At 45.4% G+C, this 20409-nt stretch overlaps 1 protein-coding gene across 1 annotated transcript in view; it reads left to right on the top strand.

Moving 5' to 3' along the window:
* Nucleotides 1-20409, top strand: part of cngb1a (cyclic nucleotide gated channel subunit beta 1a) — a 200550-nt gene that overhangs the window by 134023 nt on the left and 46118 nt on the right. The window contains exons 18-24 of the mRNA XM_060924320.1: nucleotides 2719-3007; nucleotides 4015-4045; nucleotides 6512-6617; nucleotides 6787-6804; nucleotides 6922-7017; nucleotides 8310-8464; nucleotides 10147-10356. Coding sequence (XP_060780303.1) covers nucleotides 2719-3007; nucleotides 4015-4045; nucleotides 6512-6617; nucleotides 6787-6804; nucleotides 6922-7017; nucleotides 8310-8464; nucleotides 10147-10356 — 905 coding nt within the window. The remainder of the gene's footprint in view (nucleotides 1-2718; nucleotides 3008-4014; nucleotides 4046-6511; nucleotides 6618-6786; nucleotides 6805-6921; nucleotides 7018-8309; nucleotides 8465-10146; nucleotides 10357-20409) is intronic.

The raw sequence follows: 20409 nt of genomic DNA on the forward strand, positions 1-20409 counted from the left end.
ATCCCCCTCCAACCTCACCATCCAAGAAAGGAGGGATCTTACATTGCTTCAAAGATACCAGAACATCACCATCCTTCCTGCTGACAAAGGGAGATGCACAGTGTTGCTAAACACAGCGGACTACCACTCCAGGATGACCAGTCTCCTCAGCGACACTACCACCTATGAAACCTTGAGGCGGGACCCCACAAGTTGTTACAAAAAGAAAGTTGTTAGCTGCCTGCAACAACTAGAAAAGGACCAAGCCATCAACCGATCTCTGTACTACAGATTGTACCCTGGGGAAGCCGTTCCTCACATATACGGACTTCCCAAGATTCACAAGGAAGGAGCTCCACTCAGACCTATCATCAGCAGTATAAACTCTGTTACTTACAACATTGCCAAACACCTGGCCACCATCCTGGCTCCTCTCGTTGGGAATACGCCACATCACGTCAAAAACTCCCAAGATTTTGCTACTAAAGTTGCAGACCTCAAACTAGACGCAGATGAAACCATGGTTTCCTACGACGTCACTTCTCTGTTCACCTGCATTCCCACCACAGAAGCAGTTGAATCTGTTAGGAAACAACTCCTTCGAGACAGCACCTTATTGGATAGAACGAACCTCACCACGGACCAGATTTGCACCCAGCTTGACCTCTGCCTGACTACCACTTATTTCCAGTTTAATGAAAGTTTCTACAGACAGAAGCATGGATGCGCCATGGGCTCACTGGTATCCCCTATTGTGGCCAATCTTTACATGGAGGAAGTGGAACATAAAGCTTTGACCACTTTTTCAGGAGTTGCTCCCAGCCACTGGTTCAGATATGTGGATGACACCTGGGTTAAAATCAAAACCCATGAGCTGGAAGCCTTCTCTAAGCACATCAATGCAGTGGATATTAACATCAACTTCACTCGGGAGGACGTCAGTGGGAATAATCTAGCCTTCTTGGATTGTGATGCACACATTAGACAAGACAGAAGCCTGAGCATTGAGGTCTACTGGAAACCCACACACACAGACCAGTACCTACTCTTTGACTCTCACCACCCACTGGAACACAAATTGGGGGTCATTAGGACCTTGCAACACAGGGCTCAGAATATCCCTACAACGATAGAGGGAAAAGAGAAGGAGCAGAATCACATCAAGAAAGCACTTCAGAACTGCAGGTATCCCAACTGGTCTTTCTTCAAGAGCAGAAAAAGGAACAGAATGGACAAGGAGGATAACAGGAACAAACGCAAGAACATTGTCATTCCCTATATTTCTGGTCTATCTGAGAAACTCAGGAGGATCTTCTACAAACACAACATTCCGGTACATTTCAGACCCAGTAACACTCTGAAGCAGAAACTGGTCCACCCTAAGGACAGAATACCCAGACACAAACAGGACAATGTAGTGTATGCCATTCAGTCCAGTGAGGAATGCACGGACTCGTATATTGGGGAGACAAAGCAACCGCTTCACAGGCGCATGGCTCAACACAGGAGAGCCAGTTCCTCAGGCCAGGACTCTGCTGTCTACCTTCATCTTAACAACAAAGGACACTCATTTCAGGATTGCAACGTACGCATTTTAGCCAGAGAGGATCATTGGTATGAGTGAGGAGTTAAAGAAGCCATTTTTGTCAACCTGGAATGGCCATCACTGAACAGAGGTGGGGGTCTAAGACATCATTTATCAGCCACCTACAATGCAGTCCTTGGCACACTTCCCAGACAATTGAATGCACACCAAAACCCAGCTGTTTTCAGTGACTCACAGGAGGACAGAGAGAATCAGCATTCCATTGATCACCCTAATGGGCAATCCATTGATCATCCTAACGATTCTTGAGGCTGTTCACAACCAGCCCCCAGTTGACCCACACCAACAGGATGACTCAATGACACCTTAGATGAGCTTTTCATCCATGAGAGGATAAATACCTGATGCTCCCTACCAGTCAGACAGAACTGAAGAAGCCTTTCGGATGAGAGGTGAAACGTCTTCAAGAATCTTCAAGCAAGTCCAGTTGCTCTTTTTTACCACCCACAATGATATAGGTTTGCCCATAAACTGACAGCAATTAAATAGTGTTCCAGAAAAAAAAAATCTGTCCAATGATTTATTTAATTTCATTTGATGTTATGAGGGCAGCCATCTTGGACAATTTGCTTCATCTTTGTTGAACCCTTTCACCACTGCATAACCTTTTCCAGAAGGGGTTTCCCTATTACAATAAGACCAGAATAGTAGTCTGCAGTGGTGAAAGGGCTAAACACAATCATTACATCCTCAAAGCCCTGTTTCTCAATTTTCAGCCAGCATTGTAGCAGAAAAAGCTGAAAGGGTAATCATGTAACTCCACTTTGAACTTCTAACTAATGACTATTGCTGCTATTTAACAAAGCTTTAAAATGGGATTATGTTGTGCAAACATGGTGCATTAAGGAAGTATACAAAGATATTTGAAGGCACTTCTAGAAACTACTGTATTTTGGGTGAGCTAAGTACTGTAATAGACTAATTTACTATCCTGGGTGAATTGCTGCCTTGCACCCAGTGTTATCAGATTCACAGTTATCCTGACCCTGATAAAGTGGTTACTGAGTTTGAATTAACTACAGGGGAAGAACTATATGTTAGCTTTAGTGCAAAACTTGAAGAAGGAAACATCAGACCATGTTGGGCAACTATTCATTTAACATACTCTCTCTCTTTTGAAACTCTATGTGCAGGTGTCTGGTGGATGTGTGCCCTGTTGAGGAGCTTGAAACACACAAAACTGAGATTACAGAGAAGATCCCGCAAAAGGAGGACTCACCAGAGCCGCTTCCTCCAAAGAAATCCACTCCTGCAAGTCAACCTGAGTTAGGATACACCCCATCACTAGAGTCAGCTGTCCAACCAGAACCCAATGGAGAAGATCATGCAAGAGCAAAGAGCCCTTCACCCATCGTGTCTCCAGGTGCAACTATTCGTCCTGAAATAGCTGCTTCAAGTTCCTCTCCTCCAGCTATTATACAGGTAAAAGGACAAATCAGGGCAGTAATGAGGGATTGCTATTCTGACACTGCAATTAAGGATTCCTATTTTCAGGACTACTATTCTGCTAAATCAACTAGGGATTGATAGCAGAAGGATTGCTATTTGGCAATTGAAAATTGGGTTAGCTATTTTGGGGACTGTGATTCTGTTATTGCAATTAGGGATTGATATTGTATGGATTGCTATTTTGAAGATGCAACCAATGACTGCTTTCCTGTGGACTGCTATTCCATTGTTGAAACTTGGTACTGCTCTTTTGCAATTGTAACTTGGGACTGATGTTCCAAGGATTGATATTCTGATAGTGCAAGTGAGATTTGCTATTCGAACAACTGCGCTCCTGTAATTGCATGTGGCAACTGGCTGGGAAGATCAGTCCAGATTTCTTTATCCTGGACCACAGATTTCTGTTTCTCCTGTGGGATCTCCAGATGACCCCAAGCCAACTGTGAGATATAATCTCTCCAGCAGGTCTTGGGTCTGCCCCAGGGTCTCTATCTAGTGGTAAAATCCTGATACAAATCTTTATAAGATGTCCAAACCATCTCAACTGGCTCCTTTCAATTTGGAGGAGCACTGGCTATACCTTCAGGTTCTCCTGAATTGTCAAGCTAGTCACCCTGTCACAGAGAGTAAGCCCAGCAACCCAGCAGTGGAACCTCATTTCTGCTGCCTGACCTTATTCTTTCAGTCATTACCCATAGCTCATGACCATAGATGAGGATAATGACATAAGTTGACTGGTAAATACAGAGCTTTGTCCACAAACTGACTTGTTCTTCAGCACCACAGACTGGTACACTGACTGTAACTGCAGCTAGGTATTGCCGTTCTGAAACTGCAAGTAGGGATTATTTTCCTATGGATTGCCATCCTGGCTTTGGAATTGGGGATTGGTTTTGTTAGGGGTAGATATTCTAGAGGCTTGCTTTTCATGGGATTGGTATTTTGAATAATGAATGAGCATTCATCTCATCTCTCTATAGGAAGATGGGGCCCTTAAAGAGGAATGTGGAGGTCAGTGTGGCTCTTCAAGACACTGCACATGTGTGATGTGTAAATTTGCTATGAACCTGGAATAGTCAGCAGTCTGCTGATATGAGCTACTGTGTTTTATATGTTTGATATGTTATCTATTCCAGTGGATTATGCTAAAAAAAATCTCTTATTATCTCAGAAGTTTTGTATTCCTTTTAATTATAATTTAATTTAATTATATAATTTTAAATTATCTGGTATAATTAGTTAAGATAAAGCAGTGTCATAAAAAATGTTCATGCAAGCACCACATTTGCAGGACTTGCTTGTCTGCCTGCCTGCAGTACCATCTACGGTAGCTGTTCTGCAGCAAAGAGCTGGATGCTGTGCTTTTACTCATGCTTATAGACCCTTTTCAGTCACGTGACCTTCATAAACGCGACCACCATTTTGGACATGTAGCGGACTTCGTCTCGAATTGGTTTGAATGCGAGGAAGGCGACAAACGGAGAACATACAAGAAAAAGGAGCGAGATGCAGAAAACACCTTCGCTATCCAGCGACGTAGGGCATTTACAGGGCGAGCAGAGGGAGAGGTATTTGCAAAAATTGAGGTTAGCAGGCTTAGAGAGCGACGTTTACCATCACACTGCCCTGGCGCTGTGTACAGTTTACCTTCTATGGTTTGTGTACTCACTATTTGCCATTACTTTCTCCAACCATTGTTACAGATTACAGGGAATGGCCTGGATTTAAGAGACAAATACATGTTCCTCTTGTTTTGAACACTTATTTGTAGGGAGTGCTTAATTTGTAAAGTGGGAGGTCCCGGAGCGCAGAGGATGAGCGGCTCCGGTGCGGAAAAAAGAGGGGGGCGCGGCGCTGCACTTCTGGGCATGTTTTGTAATAACACTGCAAATTAAGTTCATCTGCAGATAATTTGTGGATGTCTTTTCATGAGAGAAATCACCAACAAGACAGATATCAAAATCAGACATTAACACTAAATAAACTTGCATTTTTTTATTTAATTATTTGGGGGTTTTTTTTGTTACATAGTCAAAAGAGGTGTCGGATCACCGGATCCAGTGTAAATAGCTGCCGGAGCCAACGCCCGAGGTTCCGGAGCGCGCTCCGGCTTGCTCCCCCTCAAATTAAGCGCTGTTTGTAGGACACTGCCTCTGATCTGTCCTACAGTCTACCAACAGCAAAGGAACACAACGCTAGCTAATGTCGTTAGCTAATAGCTACTACAGAAGAACAAAGAGGTTACAATGGGTTATTTTAGCCTATTTGGTTACACACTCGCCGCCACAGAATGTTAACAGCAATGTAATGCCTTTTCTGGCTAATTTTATTCGTCTTACCTCCAACAAAGTGGTCACTGCACAAGTGCTGGTATGCCGAGGGCTGCCAATCTTTCCTGTTTATGGCCGCTATCCATCTTCTCCGTCGGTCAGCATCTACCGGGATCCGATAAAATGATAAACCTTGCCTTGTTTGTTGATGGTTACTACATCCAGGTGCACAACAATATAGTGGCATGATGGAAGTCTTGCTGAAAATAAACACTTTCTTTGCTGCTGTTCCTCAATGCTGGCTGTGGTAAACTACTGGTAGTACATGTCCAAAATGGCGGCCGCGTTTGTCGTGACGTCACGTGAAAAGGGTCCATAGGTACCTCAGTAGCTTCAACCAGATGCTGAAGAAAAGTAACTTCACTCCTCACAAATTGCCCTCCCTGTCTCAAGACCTGCTCCCACTTTACCAGGATCTCTCACAAATCCCCAAACAAGCACAACAAAGCTGCCAGAATGTTCTCTTGCATCTCAACAGCTTAGCCTCAATAGGACTTCCTAAGCACAGCATAGACCTGGACTTTGTCTGTAGCTAGTGCTTTGAAACCAAACACACCCTCAAAGAACCCAGAGCATAGAGCATTCCATCTTCCCTAGCAACACCTGCTTCATACTGAATCAGAAGGGCTTCAACCTCAAACATCCCCTTATTCTGAAGTCCACCAAGCAAGCAAAAGATTCAGGTGAATTAACTGCTGGTCTATGTTAGCCTGTGCTGTGCTAAATTGCTGTTGCTGTAGATGCTGTAAGTATGACCTGTTTGATCCCAAGGTGTTAGGAGGATAATATTCTGCTTTGTGTATTAGTAGTAAGTCTTGTGGTATAAATCTGAAGTTGTTTTGCCACTGATCTGAATGAACGTATCAGCAAATTACAAGGTTTGTTAAGCTGAGTGCATGAGTTGTAGAAAATTGTCTAGTTGCATGACTTACTATTATCTTCAAAAAGAAGGAAAATATTTGATTCCTCTTCCAGTTAGATGTACATAAATATCCAAGGTTGTTGATATTCATTCAGATGCTAGATCTGGAGATTTGGGTAGTGTTACTTCTTGGATTTTTGACCACAAATAATGCAAAGTACCAGAGAGCACCTGTTTCTGAAATGTTCTTTGGTGCAATCTCAGAATGTCCTCATGTGAATATAGAGGAAGTCCATGATGGATCCATTCCTACTGTACCTCAAATTCTTGAACCCCAGGAGTCGAATGGTGTCACCCTCACAGTTCCTGTTCCTGCAATGGCCAGCCAGAGGTGAGCCTGACTTTGAAAGTTGGTGTGGTGGACAGCAACTCTCCTATACTGAAATGGCATTGAATTTTGCCATAGTAGTAAGGGAAGGTGTCTGGAATTATGGTACATTCTTTACAACTGAATAACACATCTTCATTTTTTTAACCTTTACATTTCGAAACTCCTGCAGCAAAGCAGTGCACACTGAGTGAGTCCTTGAAGCCTTTATTTACACTATTAATCACTTGAAATTTTGGTCTGGTTGGTTACATTTTTCTACTGTTTTTCTTTTAGCTAATACTGCATGCTTGTTTGTTTAATTTAGGAAGGTTCCCAAACCAGACAAACAAGTTGAAGAGGGTGAAATGGAGAAAGCGGGAGATCTGACCCCCCAGCAAGGCCTCCTCACTGTGGAGGAAGAGTAAGTAACTTGCCTTGTTAAAGGAATCATACAACCAACAAGCTTACAATGACCAGAATCCAATAGAAACACGAAACAAATAATACTGTACATGGTTATACTTAGTTGCACCCATAATAAAGACATACTACTAAAAGTAAATCATATTTCTTTTGTAAGCATGACTAAACTAATGACTGTGAAGTGTTTGAGGGCATTTTTGCCTTTTTTTTTCTTTTTTTAAGCTTCGTTTGGGGGGAGTTCCCCAGCCACTACTCCCCCCAATGATGACCAATTTGGCTTTTTCTAATTATTCTCTCTCTAGTTAAGATTTCCCGTTATGTGTGGTAGCCATAATTAGTGAGCAATTAGTGACTATACTGTGGGCTGTTATGAACAAAACGTAGAATACAAAAATGTAAGGAAACAAAGTAAGAGTGTAGTATGCCTGTTTGCTGGTTACAGACATGGAAAGGAAACCTTTGCAATATAGGAATGGAATACTTGGTGTTCAAAAGTACATTTAAAGCATTGAGATGATGACTAGATCCTAGGTTTCTAGAGTATAACCATGGTAAATGGATGCCAAGTTTGCTGGAATGTTTGCAATTATTGGTTACCATTAAGCTGTATTATTGTTCATATAATAATAATAATAATAAAAAAAACATTTTTAGACACATGGCTTCAACTCTGACGCTTACTTACATGAAAGCTGTGCAAAACATATATAATACTGAATAAAATAAAATATATAAATCAAAAAAGGGGCAGCACGGTGGTGTAGTGGTTAGCACTGTCGCCTCACAACAAGAAGGTCCTGTGTTCAAGTCCAGTGGCCAACAGGGGCCTTTCTGTGTGGAGTTTGCATGTTCTCCCCGTGTCTGCGTGGGTTTCCCCCACACTCCAAAGACATGCAGATTAGGATAATTGGTGGCTCTAAACTGACCGTAAGTGTGAATGTGGGTGTGAATAGTTGTTTTGTCTCTGTGTTAGCACTGCGATGACCTGGCGATTTGTCCAGGGTGTACCCTGCCTCTTGCCCATAGTCAGCTGGGATAGGCTCCAGCTTGCCTGTGACCCTGTACAGGATCAGTGGCTACAGATAATGGATGGATGGATAGATGGATGGATGTAGTTTTCTTGGCAGTTGAATACTATTAGGACACCCTTGGGGATAGAATTTGTGCATAGGTCACCTGACAGAAAGACAGGGAGACTAAAATCTAAAATGTGGAACAGCTTGTCATTGGCATTTGTACTTGTACTTAGTTAGCACTCCCATGTTAATGTGTTTGTATTGTTTGTGGCAGCAATTCTGAGCGTCCTCTCTCTTCGGCCAGTCAGACAAGCATTGTGGTTAATGAACGTCTGCAGGAGCTGATCAAGCTGTTTAAAGAACGAACAGAGCGAACTAAAGAGAGGCTGATTGACCCAGATGAGTCTGAAGAAGAGAGTCCCTCAGCAAGTGAGTCAATGTGTTTGTGGTGGGTGACAAATTAAAGGTAAAACTGACATAAGGTGAATTATTAAGTTGCTAGGCCACTACAAAATACAAGGAGAGTTTGGATGCATGTTGACATAGATTCCACCAGAGGGGAACCGTCAGAGCCTTCTAGGCCTTCAGAGAAGGCCCAGACATATCAGCATTTCAAAATGTTATATTTTTTTCCTTCTTTAATTTCTTTCAGAATTTCATTATAATCATTCTCTTCTAATTTTAATTTGGCCTCATTTTCTATCAAATTTTATTCAGAAATGAAAGGGTTACTGTCCTAAAAACATTAAAATAGAGTTATCCAATGAGATTTTTTTGTTTGCTGTCTCTAGGCAGAGAAGAGTTCAGAGCTGGCTCACTCATTGGTTAGGACTTCATTGCCGGGACAGAAGGCCATGGCAGTGTATGTTTATGTAGGAAATGACAGATGAATTAACCAATCAGATTTTGATTTATAGTGGGAGGGACCAAAAATGTATCACCCTAGGCCTCTTTGAAGGCCAATGACTTGGCACCATTAGTGCAGCAATGAAGTAACCTTCCAGCTGGTGTAGTGTTCATCAGTATTATTAATGCTAATAAAGTGGTCAATCCAGTGCTATCGAGAACAAGTAGCACAGGCTAATGACCGAGAAACTTCTGTCTCCAGACTCTTTCTCCATGCATGCATTCCACAGTATTTTTCACTCAGACTTCAGTTTGCATTTCCCAATGTAATTTACTTAGTTACTTTTAAAATCAACATCAATAGGTACACACAACAAAGTGACTTGGCAGCCTGCCACTAATCCCTTGCAAAATCCTTTGCCCTGTTGCTTTTTTGGTGTGTGGCTAAGTTTTGGCTGAGCTGAAGTCCCAGCTTTAATAGTAACGGTTTGCCACTGAATTCTACATATATTTGGAACTGTACTGGAGGGATGAACACCATGCTTCCAAACCAAATTGGCGTAGTTCTCTCTAAAGCCATCTTTACACTGTATAATTTTTTAGCCTTATATTGCTGTCACAGACAAAAATTGCACATCATAAAAATTCTTTATTTGGGAGTCGAGAATGTTTATCTCACTGACAGCTGATTTAATGCCTTGCAATGGTAACAACGTTCTGGCATGTCAGAATGTTTTAATTAAAATCTCGGAGTATAATCCCTGCTATGATGCTCATTTAAATGTTCACCTACAAGAGGACACGAATCCCATGGAATAGTTACTAATTCAGTAGTGGCAATGGCGAAATGTGAACAAAACATGCTAACAGATGTTTCTGATTATGTTACCAGATTTTCTGCACAAGCCTCTATCACACTTATTGATGACATAAACAGAACCTCAGTAATTTTCTTTAATTGCAGGTCTGTCATTAGAGGATCTTCATTATATAATCTGACATGGAGAACACATCACAAAGTCTGTTATTGGAGTCATCTTATAATCATAAAAGTCTTCTGTAATCACATTGTCTAAAACTGGTTTAAGGAGACAAGTAGACTCAGTGTCTGAGCAAAATGTGCTCCATGTTTTTTTCTCTTTAATTTGTCCCCTGCCTATACTTGTTTCGCCATACATATGTAAATATGTAAATATTATTTGAATGTGTGGCTTCAAGAATGAGATGCACTTTTAAGAGTTCACTTTGTTTGTCTGAATGTGTAGCACCTACCAAAAAGGCTGCTGCTCCTCCGCCTCCTCCGCCTCCTCCCCCTGAGGAGCAGAAAGATGTTCCTGCTGGTGAGGACAGTGAAGAGGAGCAGTTCTTGGAGTTCATGGGCTACCAAGTCAAAGTGCCCAAGATGCCCCCCATGCCTGACTGGCTGAGAGCCATCATGGAGTATCGTTTCCCTTCCAGTTTCGATCCGTACACTGGTGAGACACTGCTCAATGACCCTGAATTACAGCAACATGCTATTCTTCACTTTTAGACTGTATGTGCAATTTGACAGGCAGCTAACTCATCTTCCATTCATTACAAAGATGACTTTGGTTGAAAAAATTAAACTGGAGCAGTAGTATTTGCAAAAGAACTGTGAGCTAATGATTACAGTTACTGTAAAATGCCGTGTGTGTGTTTGTTGCTGATATGATTTCATCATATGAACATGTAATATTGATAAAGATGAAATACAGTTGTAGAGATCAGAGCGGGTGGGTGGAGCACAGAAGTACGGCAGGCCAGAACTGAGTTCAAAAAACTCTTTATTTACAGCTTTTCACACTCTCCCAGCCACACACGCATGCACACACACAAGTCTTCTGGTTGGGGAGAGAGCTCCCTTCCTCTGCTCTCTCTCCTTTTATAGGGCGCGGTCACTGGGGAAGACACACAAACACAGGTTAACTAACATCAGGTGCAGTGATTCTGTCACTTACCTTCCCTGACTCTGCCCTCCGTTCACAGGCCGACGCTTGACCACGCCCCCGCTGCCACATACCCCCCACCGCCCGACTCAGCACCGGATCTGGTGCCCCCTTTTTAGTGAGATCAGTCAGCGGGCTGGTTACGTCCGAATAATTAGGTATAAACCTACGATAGTAGCCAGCCAGCCCCAGGAACTGTCTCACCCCCTTTTTGGTCTTGGGCCTCGGGCAGGCCGCAATCGCTGCCGTCTTATTAATTTGGGGACGCACCTGCCCATTCCCCAAGTGGAAGCCTAGATACCGTACTTCCACCCGCCCAATTGCACACTTCTTCGGGTTGGCTATGAGACCCGCTCGCCTCAGCGACCTAAGGACAGCCCTTGGGTGTTGTAAATGCCACGGCCAGTCATTACAATAGATTGATATCGTCCAGGTATGCGGCTGCATAGGTGGCGTGGGGGCGGAGGACCCTATCCATAAGCCGCTGGAACGTAGCGGGCATGCCAAACAGCCCAAAAGGAAGTGTGACAAACTGGTGTAAGCCAAATGGTATGGAAAAGGCCATTTTCTCTCGGGATAATGGAGTCAAGGGGATCTGCCAATATCCCTTTGTCAAATCCAGCGTCGAATAAAAACGAGCCATGCCTAGTCAATCAAGCAACTCGTCAATACGAGGCATTGGGTACGCATCGAATTTAGACACCGCATTGACTTTTCTATAGTCTACACAGAACCGGACCGACACGTCGGCCTTGGGAACCAAGACCATCGGGCTGCTCCAGTCTCTGTGGGACTCCTCGACGATACCCATGTCGAGCATGGCCTCGAGTTCTTCCCGAACCACCTTTTTCTTGTGTTTGGGCAGCCTGTAAGGGTGGCTGCACACTACCACCCCCGGGGGCGTCTCAATGTGGTGTTCTATGAGGTGGGTGCGGCCGGTCAGGGCCGAGAACACGTCCGAAAATTCGGTCTGCAACTGGGCAACCTCCGTGAGTTGGGTCGGGGAGAGGTGGTCTCCACAGGGGACTGGAGAGGTAAGCAATGTCAATGTTCCCTTTTGAACTTCCGGCCCCAGCTCCACCTTCTCCGGAACCAACGACACCAACGCCACGGGGACCTCCTCTTTCCAAAGTTTTAGCAGATTGAGGTGGTAAATCTGTAGCACCCCACCCCTGTCCGTTTGCCTCACTTCATAGTCGACGTCCCCGACTTGCCGTGTGACCTCAAAGGGTCCCTGCCACTTGGCGATCAATTTGGAGCTCGACATGGGCAACAGCACGAGTACTTTATCTCCCGGTGTGAACTCCCTAAGGCGCATGCCCCTGTCATACAGGCAGATTTGCCGTTCTTGGGCCTGCCACAAATTCTCCTGGGTTAGGTGTGTGAGCGTGTGGAGTTTTGCGCGCAGGTCGATAACGTATTGAATTTCATTTTTGCTCGTTGAAGGTCCCTCCTCCCAATTTTCCCACAGTACATCTAGGATGCCACGCGGCTTATGCCCATATAATGATTCAAACGGGGAGAACCCCGTGGAAGCTTGTGGGACACCTCGCACTGCGAATAACAGGGGCTCGAGCCATTTATTCCAGTTGCGTGCGTCCTCGCGTACAAATTTTTTAATTATGTTTTTGAGGGTGCGATTAAACCGTTCGACTAAGCCGTCCGTTTGTGGGTGATAAATGCTGGTGCGGATCGGCTTAATTCCCAGTAACCCATACAGTTCGCGCAGTGTGCGTGACATAAACATAGTGCCTTGATCAGTCAGAATCTCTTTGGGGATTCCAACTCGGGAGATGACGTGGAAGAGTGCTTCCACAATACTACGTGCTGAGATATTGCGAAGAGGCACTGCTTCCGGATATCACGTTGCATAGTCAACCAGAACTAAAATAAAGCGATACCCTCGTGTTGACCGATCTAATGGCCCGACGAGATCCATCCCAATTCTTTCGAACGAGGTCTCGATTAATGGCAGAGGCCGCAAAGGTGCTTTTGGAATGGCCGCTGGATTTACTAACTGGCATTCACGGCATGCTGTACACCACCTACGGACATGGCCGCGAATCCCTGGCCAATAGAACTGGGCCATTATTCGGGCTAGTGTCTTATCCTGCCCCAAGTGTCCAGCCATGGGATTAAAGTGAGCCGCCTGGAATATAAATTCCCGGCGGCTCTTTGGGATCAAAAGCTGTGTGATCGGCTCCTTAGTCTGAGTGTCCTGCGTCACTCGGTATAATCTATCCTTCATAATGGAAAAATAGGGGAAGGATGGGGTGGCGTTTGGCTGGAGCATTTGACCGTCGATTACTCTCACTTGGTCAAACGCATGCCGCAGAGTCTCGTCTTGTGACTGCTCTAACAGGAAATCCACGAGAGATTCCCCGAGAGAGGGAGGAGGAGCCTGCTGCTCCTCACTCTGATGCGGTGATGACGTAGACGGCTCTGTGACCGCTGCTCCTGCCAATGCCACACCGGGACCTCCCCCTGCTGAACTATGGCAGGCCCCACTATTCACGAAATGATTCCCGAAATCCCAGCCAATCGGTCCTAAAAATTATCGAGTGGGTAATGCGAGGATTAACCGCCGCCTTTACTCTAAATTTCTCCCTTCGAAATAGAATGTGGACCGACACTAAAGGGTAGTTGTGAACATCCCCGTGCACACACAACATCTTCACCAATTGTGCTCTCCCCAGTGCCTCGTCTTGCACCAGGCTTTGGTGGATTGAGATCTGACTACAGCCGGAGTCCACCAAAGCCTGATATGTATCCCCTTGGATACTCACCAGTATGCGATACACTCCGGCCCGATCGAGGGCGGTCCCTGGTGTGTCAGGGATCTGGACCACCGTGCCCACCTCCATCGCCGAGCACTGATGCTGGAGGTGCCCCGGCTCCCCGCAGCGCCAGCAAACTGGCCCGGGCTCTCTCTCTTTGCATCGGTGTTCCGGAGCTCACTCACCTGAGGGGGGGAAGAGACAGACACAGAAGTGGGAAACGGTAGGGCACCGCGGGTGCGCCGGGCTGGCTGGGGTGACGCCAGCCCCCACCTCCACGGTGGGGGAATGGGGTGAGGACAAGGAACAGAAGGGGAGGGGGGGAGAGAGAGAGAGGAGAGGGGAGAAGTGGAGACATGCTGTCCTGCCATCGGAACAGCCGCCAAATGGTCCTCCGCCAGTTCGATGGCCTGATCCAGCGACGCTGGGCAATGGCATTGGACCCACTCCACTGTTCCATTGGGAAGTCAGGCGATGAATTGTTCCACTGCCACCAGATCGATGATTCCCTCGGCATCACGGTTGTCGGCCTTCAGCCACCGCCGGCAGGCGTCCCGGAGTTGCTGGCCAAACGCGAACGGCCAGCCGACCTCCTCCAGGCTCAGAGCGCAGAAGTGCTGCCGTTGTTGCTCCGGGGTGCGCCCCACACGTTGGAGGATGGCCCGGCGGAGGTCAGCGTAGACCAGCCGGCTGTTGGCGGGGAGCTGTAGCGTGGCCAGCTGCGCCTCGCCCATTAGCAGAGGGAGGAGGCGTGCCACGCGCTGTTCCCCCAGCCAGCCCCAGGCCTCTGCTGCCTGCTCAAAGAGTGTGAGGAAGGCCTCAGGGTCATTGTGCAGGGCCATCTTCGTTAGGGTGAGGTGGGTAGGGCCCGCGGTAGTGGAGGTGGTGGATCCCGCCAATGCGAGTAGGTGCCGGAACGCCTGTCGAGCTTCCTGCTGCGCCAACACCAGGGCCTTGAACTTTTGCTCCTGCTCCTTCTGGAGGGCGGCCAGCGCCTGGTGCTGGCTCTGTTGGACTGTGGCGAGGGCATGGATCAGGTCCTTGAAGGGGGAGGACTCCATGGGGCTGTTCTCCTCTGTGCTCCGATCCCGGATTTCGGCACCACTGTAGAGATCAGTGCGAGTGTGGGGAGCACAGAAGTACGGCAGGCCAGAACTGAGTTCAAAAAACTCTTTTTATTTACAGCTTTTCACACTCTCCCAGCCACACATGCACGCACACATACAAGTCTTCTGGTTGGGGAGAGAGCTCCCTTCCTCTACTGTCTCTCTCCTTTTATGGAGCGCGGTCACTGGGGAAGACACACAAACACAGGTTAACTAACATCAGGTGCAGTGATTCTGCCACTTACCTTCCCTGACTCCGCCCTCTGTTCACAGACTGACGCTTGACCACGCCCCTGCTGCCACAACAGTGCTGCTTGAAAGTTTGTGAACCCTTTAGAATTTTCTGTATTTCCATATATTCATATATTATATGATCTAAAACATCAGATTTTCACACAAGTCCTAAAAGTAGATAAAGAGAACCCAGTTAAACAAATGAGACAAAAATATTATACTTGGTCATTTATTTATTGAGGAAAATGATGCAAAATTACATATCTGTGAGTGGCAAAAGTATGTGAACTTTTGCTTTCAGTATCTGGTGTGACCCCCTTGTGCAGCAATAACTGCAACTAAATGTTTCCGGTAACTGTTGATCAGTCCTGCACACTGGCTTGGAGGAATTTTAGCCCATTCCTCCATGCAGAACAGCCTCTACTCTGGGATGCTGGTGGGTTTCCTCACATGAACTGCTCACTTCAGGTCCTTCCACAACATTTCGATTGGATTAAGGTCAGGACTTTGACTTGGCCATTCCAAAACATTAACTTTACTCTTCTTTAATCATTCTTTGGTAGAATGACTTGTGTGCTTAGGGTTGTTGTCTTGCTGCATGACCCACCTTCTCTTGAGATTCAGTTCATGGACAGATGTCCTGACATTTTCCTTTAGAATTTGCTGGTATAATTCAGAATTCATTGTTCCATCAATGATGGCAAGCTGTCCTGGCCCAGATACAGCAAAACAGGCCCAAACCATGATACCACCACCACCATGTTTCACAGATGGGATAAGGTTCTTATGCTGGAATGCAGTGTTTTCCTTTCTCCAAACATAACGCTTCTCATTTAAACCAAAAAGTTCTGTTTTGGTCTCATCCATCCACAAAACATTTTTCGAATAGCCTTCTGGCTTGTCCACATGATCTTTAGCAAACTGCAGACAAGCAGCAATGTTCTTTTTGGAGAGCAGTGGCTTTCTCCTTGCAACCCTGCCATGCACACCATTGTTGTTCAGTGTTCTCCTGATGGTGGACTCATGAACATTAACATTAGCCAATGTGAGAGAGGCCTTCAGTTGCTTAGAAGTTACCCTGGGGTCTTTTGTGACCTTGTCGACTATTATAGGCCTTGTTCTTGGAGTGATCTTTGTTGGTAGACCACTCCTGGGGAGGGTAACAATGGTCTTGAATTTCCTCCATTTGTACACAATCTGTCTGACTGTGGATTGGTGGAGTCCAAACTCTTTAGAGATGGTTTTGTAACCTTTTCCAGCCTGATGAACATGAACAATGCTTTTTCTGTGGTCCTCAGAAATCTCCTTTGTGTGTGCCATGATACACTTCCACAAACGTGTTGTGAAGATCAGACTTTGATAGAGCCCTGTTCTTTAAATAAAACAGTGTGCCCACTCACACCTGATTGTCATCCCATTGATTGAAAACACCTGACTTGAATTTCACCTTCAAATTAACTGCTAATCCTAGAGGTTCACATACTTTTGCCACTCACAGCTATGTAATATTGGATCATTTTCCTGAATAAATAAATGACCAAGTATAATATTTTTGTCTCATTTGTTTAACTGGGTTCTCTTTATCTACTTTTAGGACTTGTGTGAAATCAGATGATGTTTGAGCTCATATTTATGCAGTAATATAGAAAAGTCTAAAGAGTTCACAAACTTTCAAGCACCACTGTAGATAACAAAATGTGTGCATAAAACCATACCCCAGTTGGGGCTGCACAGTGGTGTAAGTGGTTAGCACGGTTGCCTCACAGCAAGAAGATCCTGGGTTCGAGCCCAGCGGCTGGCGGGGGCCTTTCTGTGTGGAGTTTGCATGTTCTCCCCATGTCTGCGTGGGTTTCCTCCGGGTGCTCCGGTTTCCCCCACAGTCCAAAGACATGCTGTTAGGTTAATATGGGATGGCCTTCGGCTGAGGTGCCCTTGAGCGAGGCACCTAACTCCCAACTGCTCCCTGGGCACTGTAAGTATGGCTGCCCACTGCTCTGAGTATGAGTGTGTGCTCATTGCTCATGTGTGCTTCAGATGGGTTAAATGCAGAGAGGAATTTCACAAGCATGTGATGAATAAAGTTCTTCTTCAAATTTAGGACATGGCATGCAGAAATGCATTTTCATTTGTTTTTGTATGTGGGATCATATTATGTGATACCTGGCCAAAAAAAGTCACTGGATTTAAATAACCAAATATATGTAAGAGTCTTTGATTGGAAAATTGCTGAGTGATTAATATATTTCAGCTGGCAACAATTCTTTTAACCCGAACTGATGCAGTGTATAGCTTCTCATTTCTTAAACAACCACATATCCCATGGTCATGGAAAAGATGTTACTGTGTTTCAGAAGGGTCAAATTATTGGTCTGCATCAAGCAAAGAAAACAATTAAATGGATTGCTGAAATTACTGGAATTGGGCTAAGAACTTAAACACATTATTAAAATCAGGAAGGATAGTGATGAACCATTAATTTCATGAAAGAAATGTGGTCGGAAAAAATCTTGACTGACTTGACGCTTAGTGAAGTCAAATCATAAAAATAATTGACAGTAGAACTCACAGCTATGTTTAATAGTGAAAGTAAGAGCATTTCCACATGCACAATGTGATGAGAACTCATAGGATTGGTACTAAATGGCTGTGTGGCCATAAGAAAACCATTTGTTAGTGAGGCTAATCAGGAGAATAGTGACTCATGTGAGGTTAATCAAATGAAATGGCAACCACAGAGTCCTGATCTTAGCTTCATTTAGTACCCAAACACATTTGGGATGTGCTAGAGAAGGCTTTGACTCTTTGGTCATCAATACAAGTTCTAAGTGAAAAATTAATGCAACTCTGGATGGGAATAAATGTTGTAATGTTGTATAAGGTTGTTGAAACAATGCCGCAGTGAATGCATACCATAATCAAAGTGTCAGTAAACCTGCTGAAACTGTCCAAACTACAAACATGGACACCATGGACTACACGCCCCAAAACTCTCAGTGCCCTCTGTCTCCAGACTACTGAACTCAGCTGTCACTCATCATCCTAATTAGTCCCCCTGCCGATATAAACCTCTCTCTCACACTACTCCAATGCAAAATATCGTTCTACTCAAATCAGTTCATACCAAGCCTTAGTGTTTCTGACTGACTCTCATTATTCTGACTCTTGCTTCTCTCTTTCCCGTTTACACTCTTTGCCTTTCCCCCTTAACGTTGTTTGCCGATCACCTGACCCTTGCTTCTTCTTCTACTCTGATTCTCATCTCATGTTTTGGCTCTGTCACTGTTTGCTCCTTGTTACTCTTCTGCGCATACATCCATAAGTGCCTGCACCATGACAGGATACTTCACCTCCATGAAGGTAGCGGAAGAGGCGAAGCAAACTGCTCTCAACACCCAAGGATGCCTCAGCAGATGCTTGCCGATCTCTACACAAGAATGGCCCAACTAGCAACTGTGATGTCGCAGACCCTCCTAACGTGTTGTGAGTCATCTCTGAGCCCAGCGCTACAACTTCCGGCTCCGGAGAAATTCGCCGGAAACCCTCTCGCCTATAAAGGCTTCCTTCTCCAGTGCTCCATGTACTTCGCTGCTATGCCTAGCATGTCTGACAAGTGCAAGATTGCGAAATTTCTTTCCTTTCTCACAGGCAAAGCGCTCTAATAGGCCAGTGCAGTTTGGAGTAAGGGTGGCGAGCCGACTAAGTCTTATGAGCAATTTCTCACTCTGTTTAAAAGGGTTTTTGACCACAAACCTGAGGGGAATGAAGTAGGTGAAAGTTTACTCACCATATCACAGGGCTCCAGAAGTTTGGCCAAATATGCCCTAGAATTCAGAATGCTAGTGGCCACTAGTGGATGGAATGATCCCGCTCTGAAAGCTGTATTTCGCCAAGGTTTGCGCCCAGAGATTCTGAGTGAACTCACCTGCTGAGATGAACAACTAATGCTGGATTCTCTCATTGACCTCGTGATTCATCTTGGTAATCTCTTGGCTCATCGACCCTCCCTCCAGGAGAGTGGAAAACTGGATCCAGCCCCAGAGGACAGTTCTGCCATAGACGTGTCACGCACCCGGTTAACTCGCTCCAAACATGCTAGGAGGAGAAAGGAGGGGCTTTGCTTCTACTGTGGGAGCCCTGAAGAGCAGCTCAATCACTGTCCCATTCGTCCTTCCCATTCATCTCCTACAGAGGGTCCTCCACGCAATGTAAGTCCAATAAGATGGCTCAATTCCAAATCAGAACTTTGAGAAACTCAATCATACAGAAGTTCAACTTGCCAACAACCCCTCTTCAAACTGCACTCAGCATTCGGACCATCGAGGGAGGACCAATACGAGATGGTTTTGTCACCTTACGCACAGCTCCTCTATGCATCCAAGTGGGTGCCATCCACACTGAGCTCATCTCACTCTGTCACCACCACTGTAAGTCACGATCTCATCCTTGGCTACCCTTGGCTCCAGCTTCATGACCCCTTGATCTCATGGCAAAACAAAGACATTCTACAGTGGTCACCCACATGCTTTCAAGGCTTCATTTCTCATCCTCAAGTAACTCTCTCCTCCACCTCTCTGGACAGCCCTCAACCTGACACTCTGGACAGCATTCCCAAATGTTATCTGGAACTCAAGGAGGTTTTCAGCAAGGAAAAAGCCTGTGGGCTGCCACCTCACAGACCCTATGACTGCGCTATTGCCCTCCTGCCAGGCATGTCCACCTCCTCATGGGCATATCTATCCTCTTTCTCAGAAGGAACAAACAGCAATGGAGGAGTACATTCAGGAGGCCCTCAAGCAGGACTACATCCATCCTTCTAAGTCTCCAGCTTCAGCTGGCTGCTTCTTTGTGGAGAAATGAGGCGGGGGTCTACGCCCATGTATTGATTACAGGGGATTGAACCAGGTATCAGTGAAATACCCATATCCACTTCCTCTTGTTCCCACAGCCCTGGAACAATGCAGATCAGCAAAGATCTTCTCCATGCTTGATTTACGCAGTGCATACAATCTCATCAGGATCAAAAGGGGCAATGAGTGGAGAACCGCATTCAGCACTACCACCGGCCATTTTGAATACCAGATAATGCCGTATGGCCTTTGTTCTGTGCCTAGCGTGTTCCAGTGTCTTATCAACAACGTGCTACAGGACATGCTAAGCAGATACTGTATACTATTGTGTATATCAATTATATCCTTATATACTCTCCAGATGAGGAAAGTCACAAAGCATGTAAGAACGGTTCTCCAATGCCTGCTTCAGAACCATCTCTATGTCAAAGCAGAGAAATGCGAGTTCCATCAGAAGCATATCTCCTTCCTAGGATACATCATCAGTGCCGTGGGAGTGAGTATGGACTCATCCAAGGTCTCTGCAGTTAAGTTTTGGCCCACACCCATGTCCATTAAGGACCTTCAACGTTTTCTGGGTTTTGCAAACTTCTATAG

This window comes from Neoarius graeffei, chromosome 6 (assembly GCF_027579695.1).
Source record: "Neoarius graeffei isolate fNeoGra1 chromosome 6, fNeoGra1.pri, whole genome shotgun sequence".
In the NCBI taxonomy this organism is placed as follows: Eukaryota; Metazoa; Chordata; class Actinopteri; order Siluriformes; family Ariidae; genus Neoarius; species Neoarius graeffei.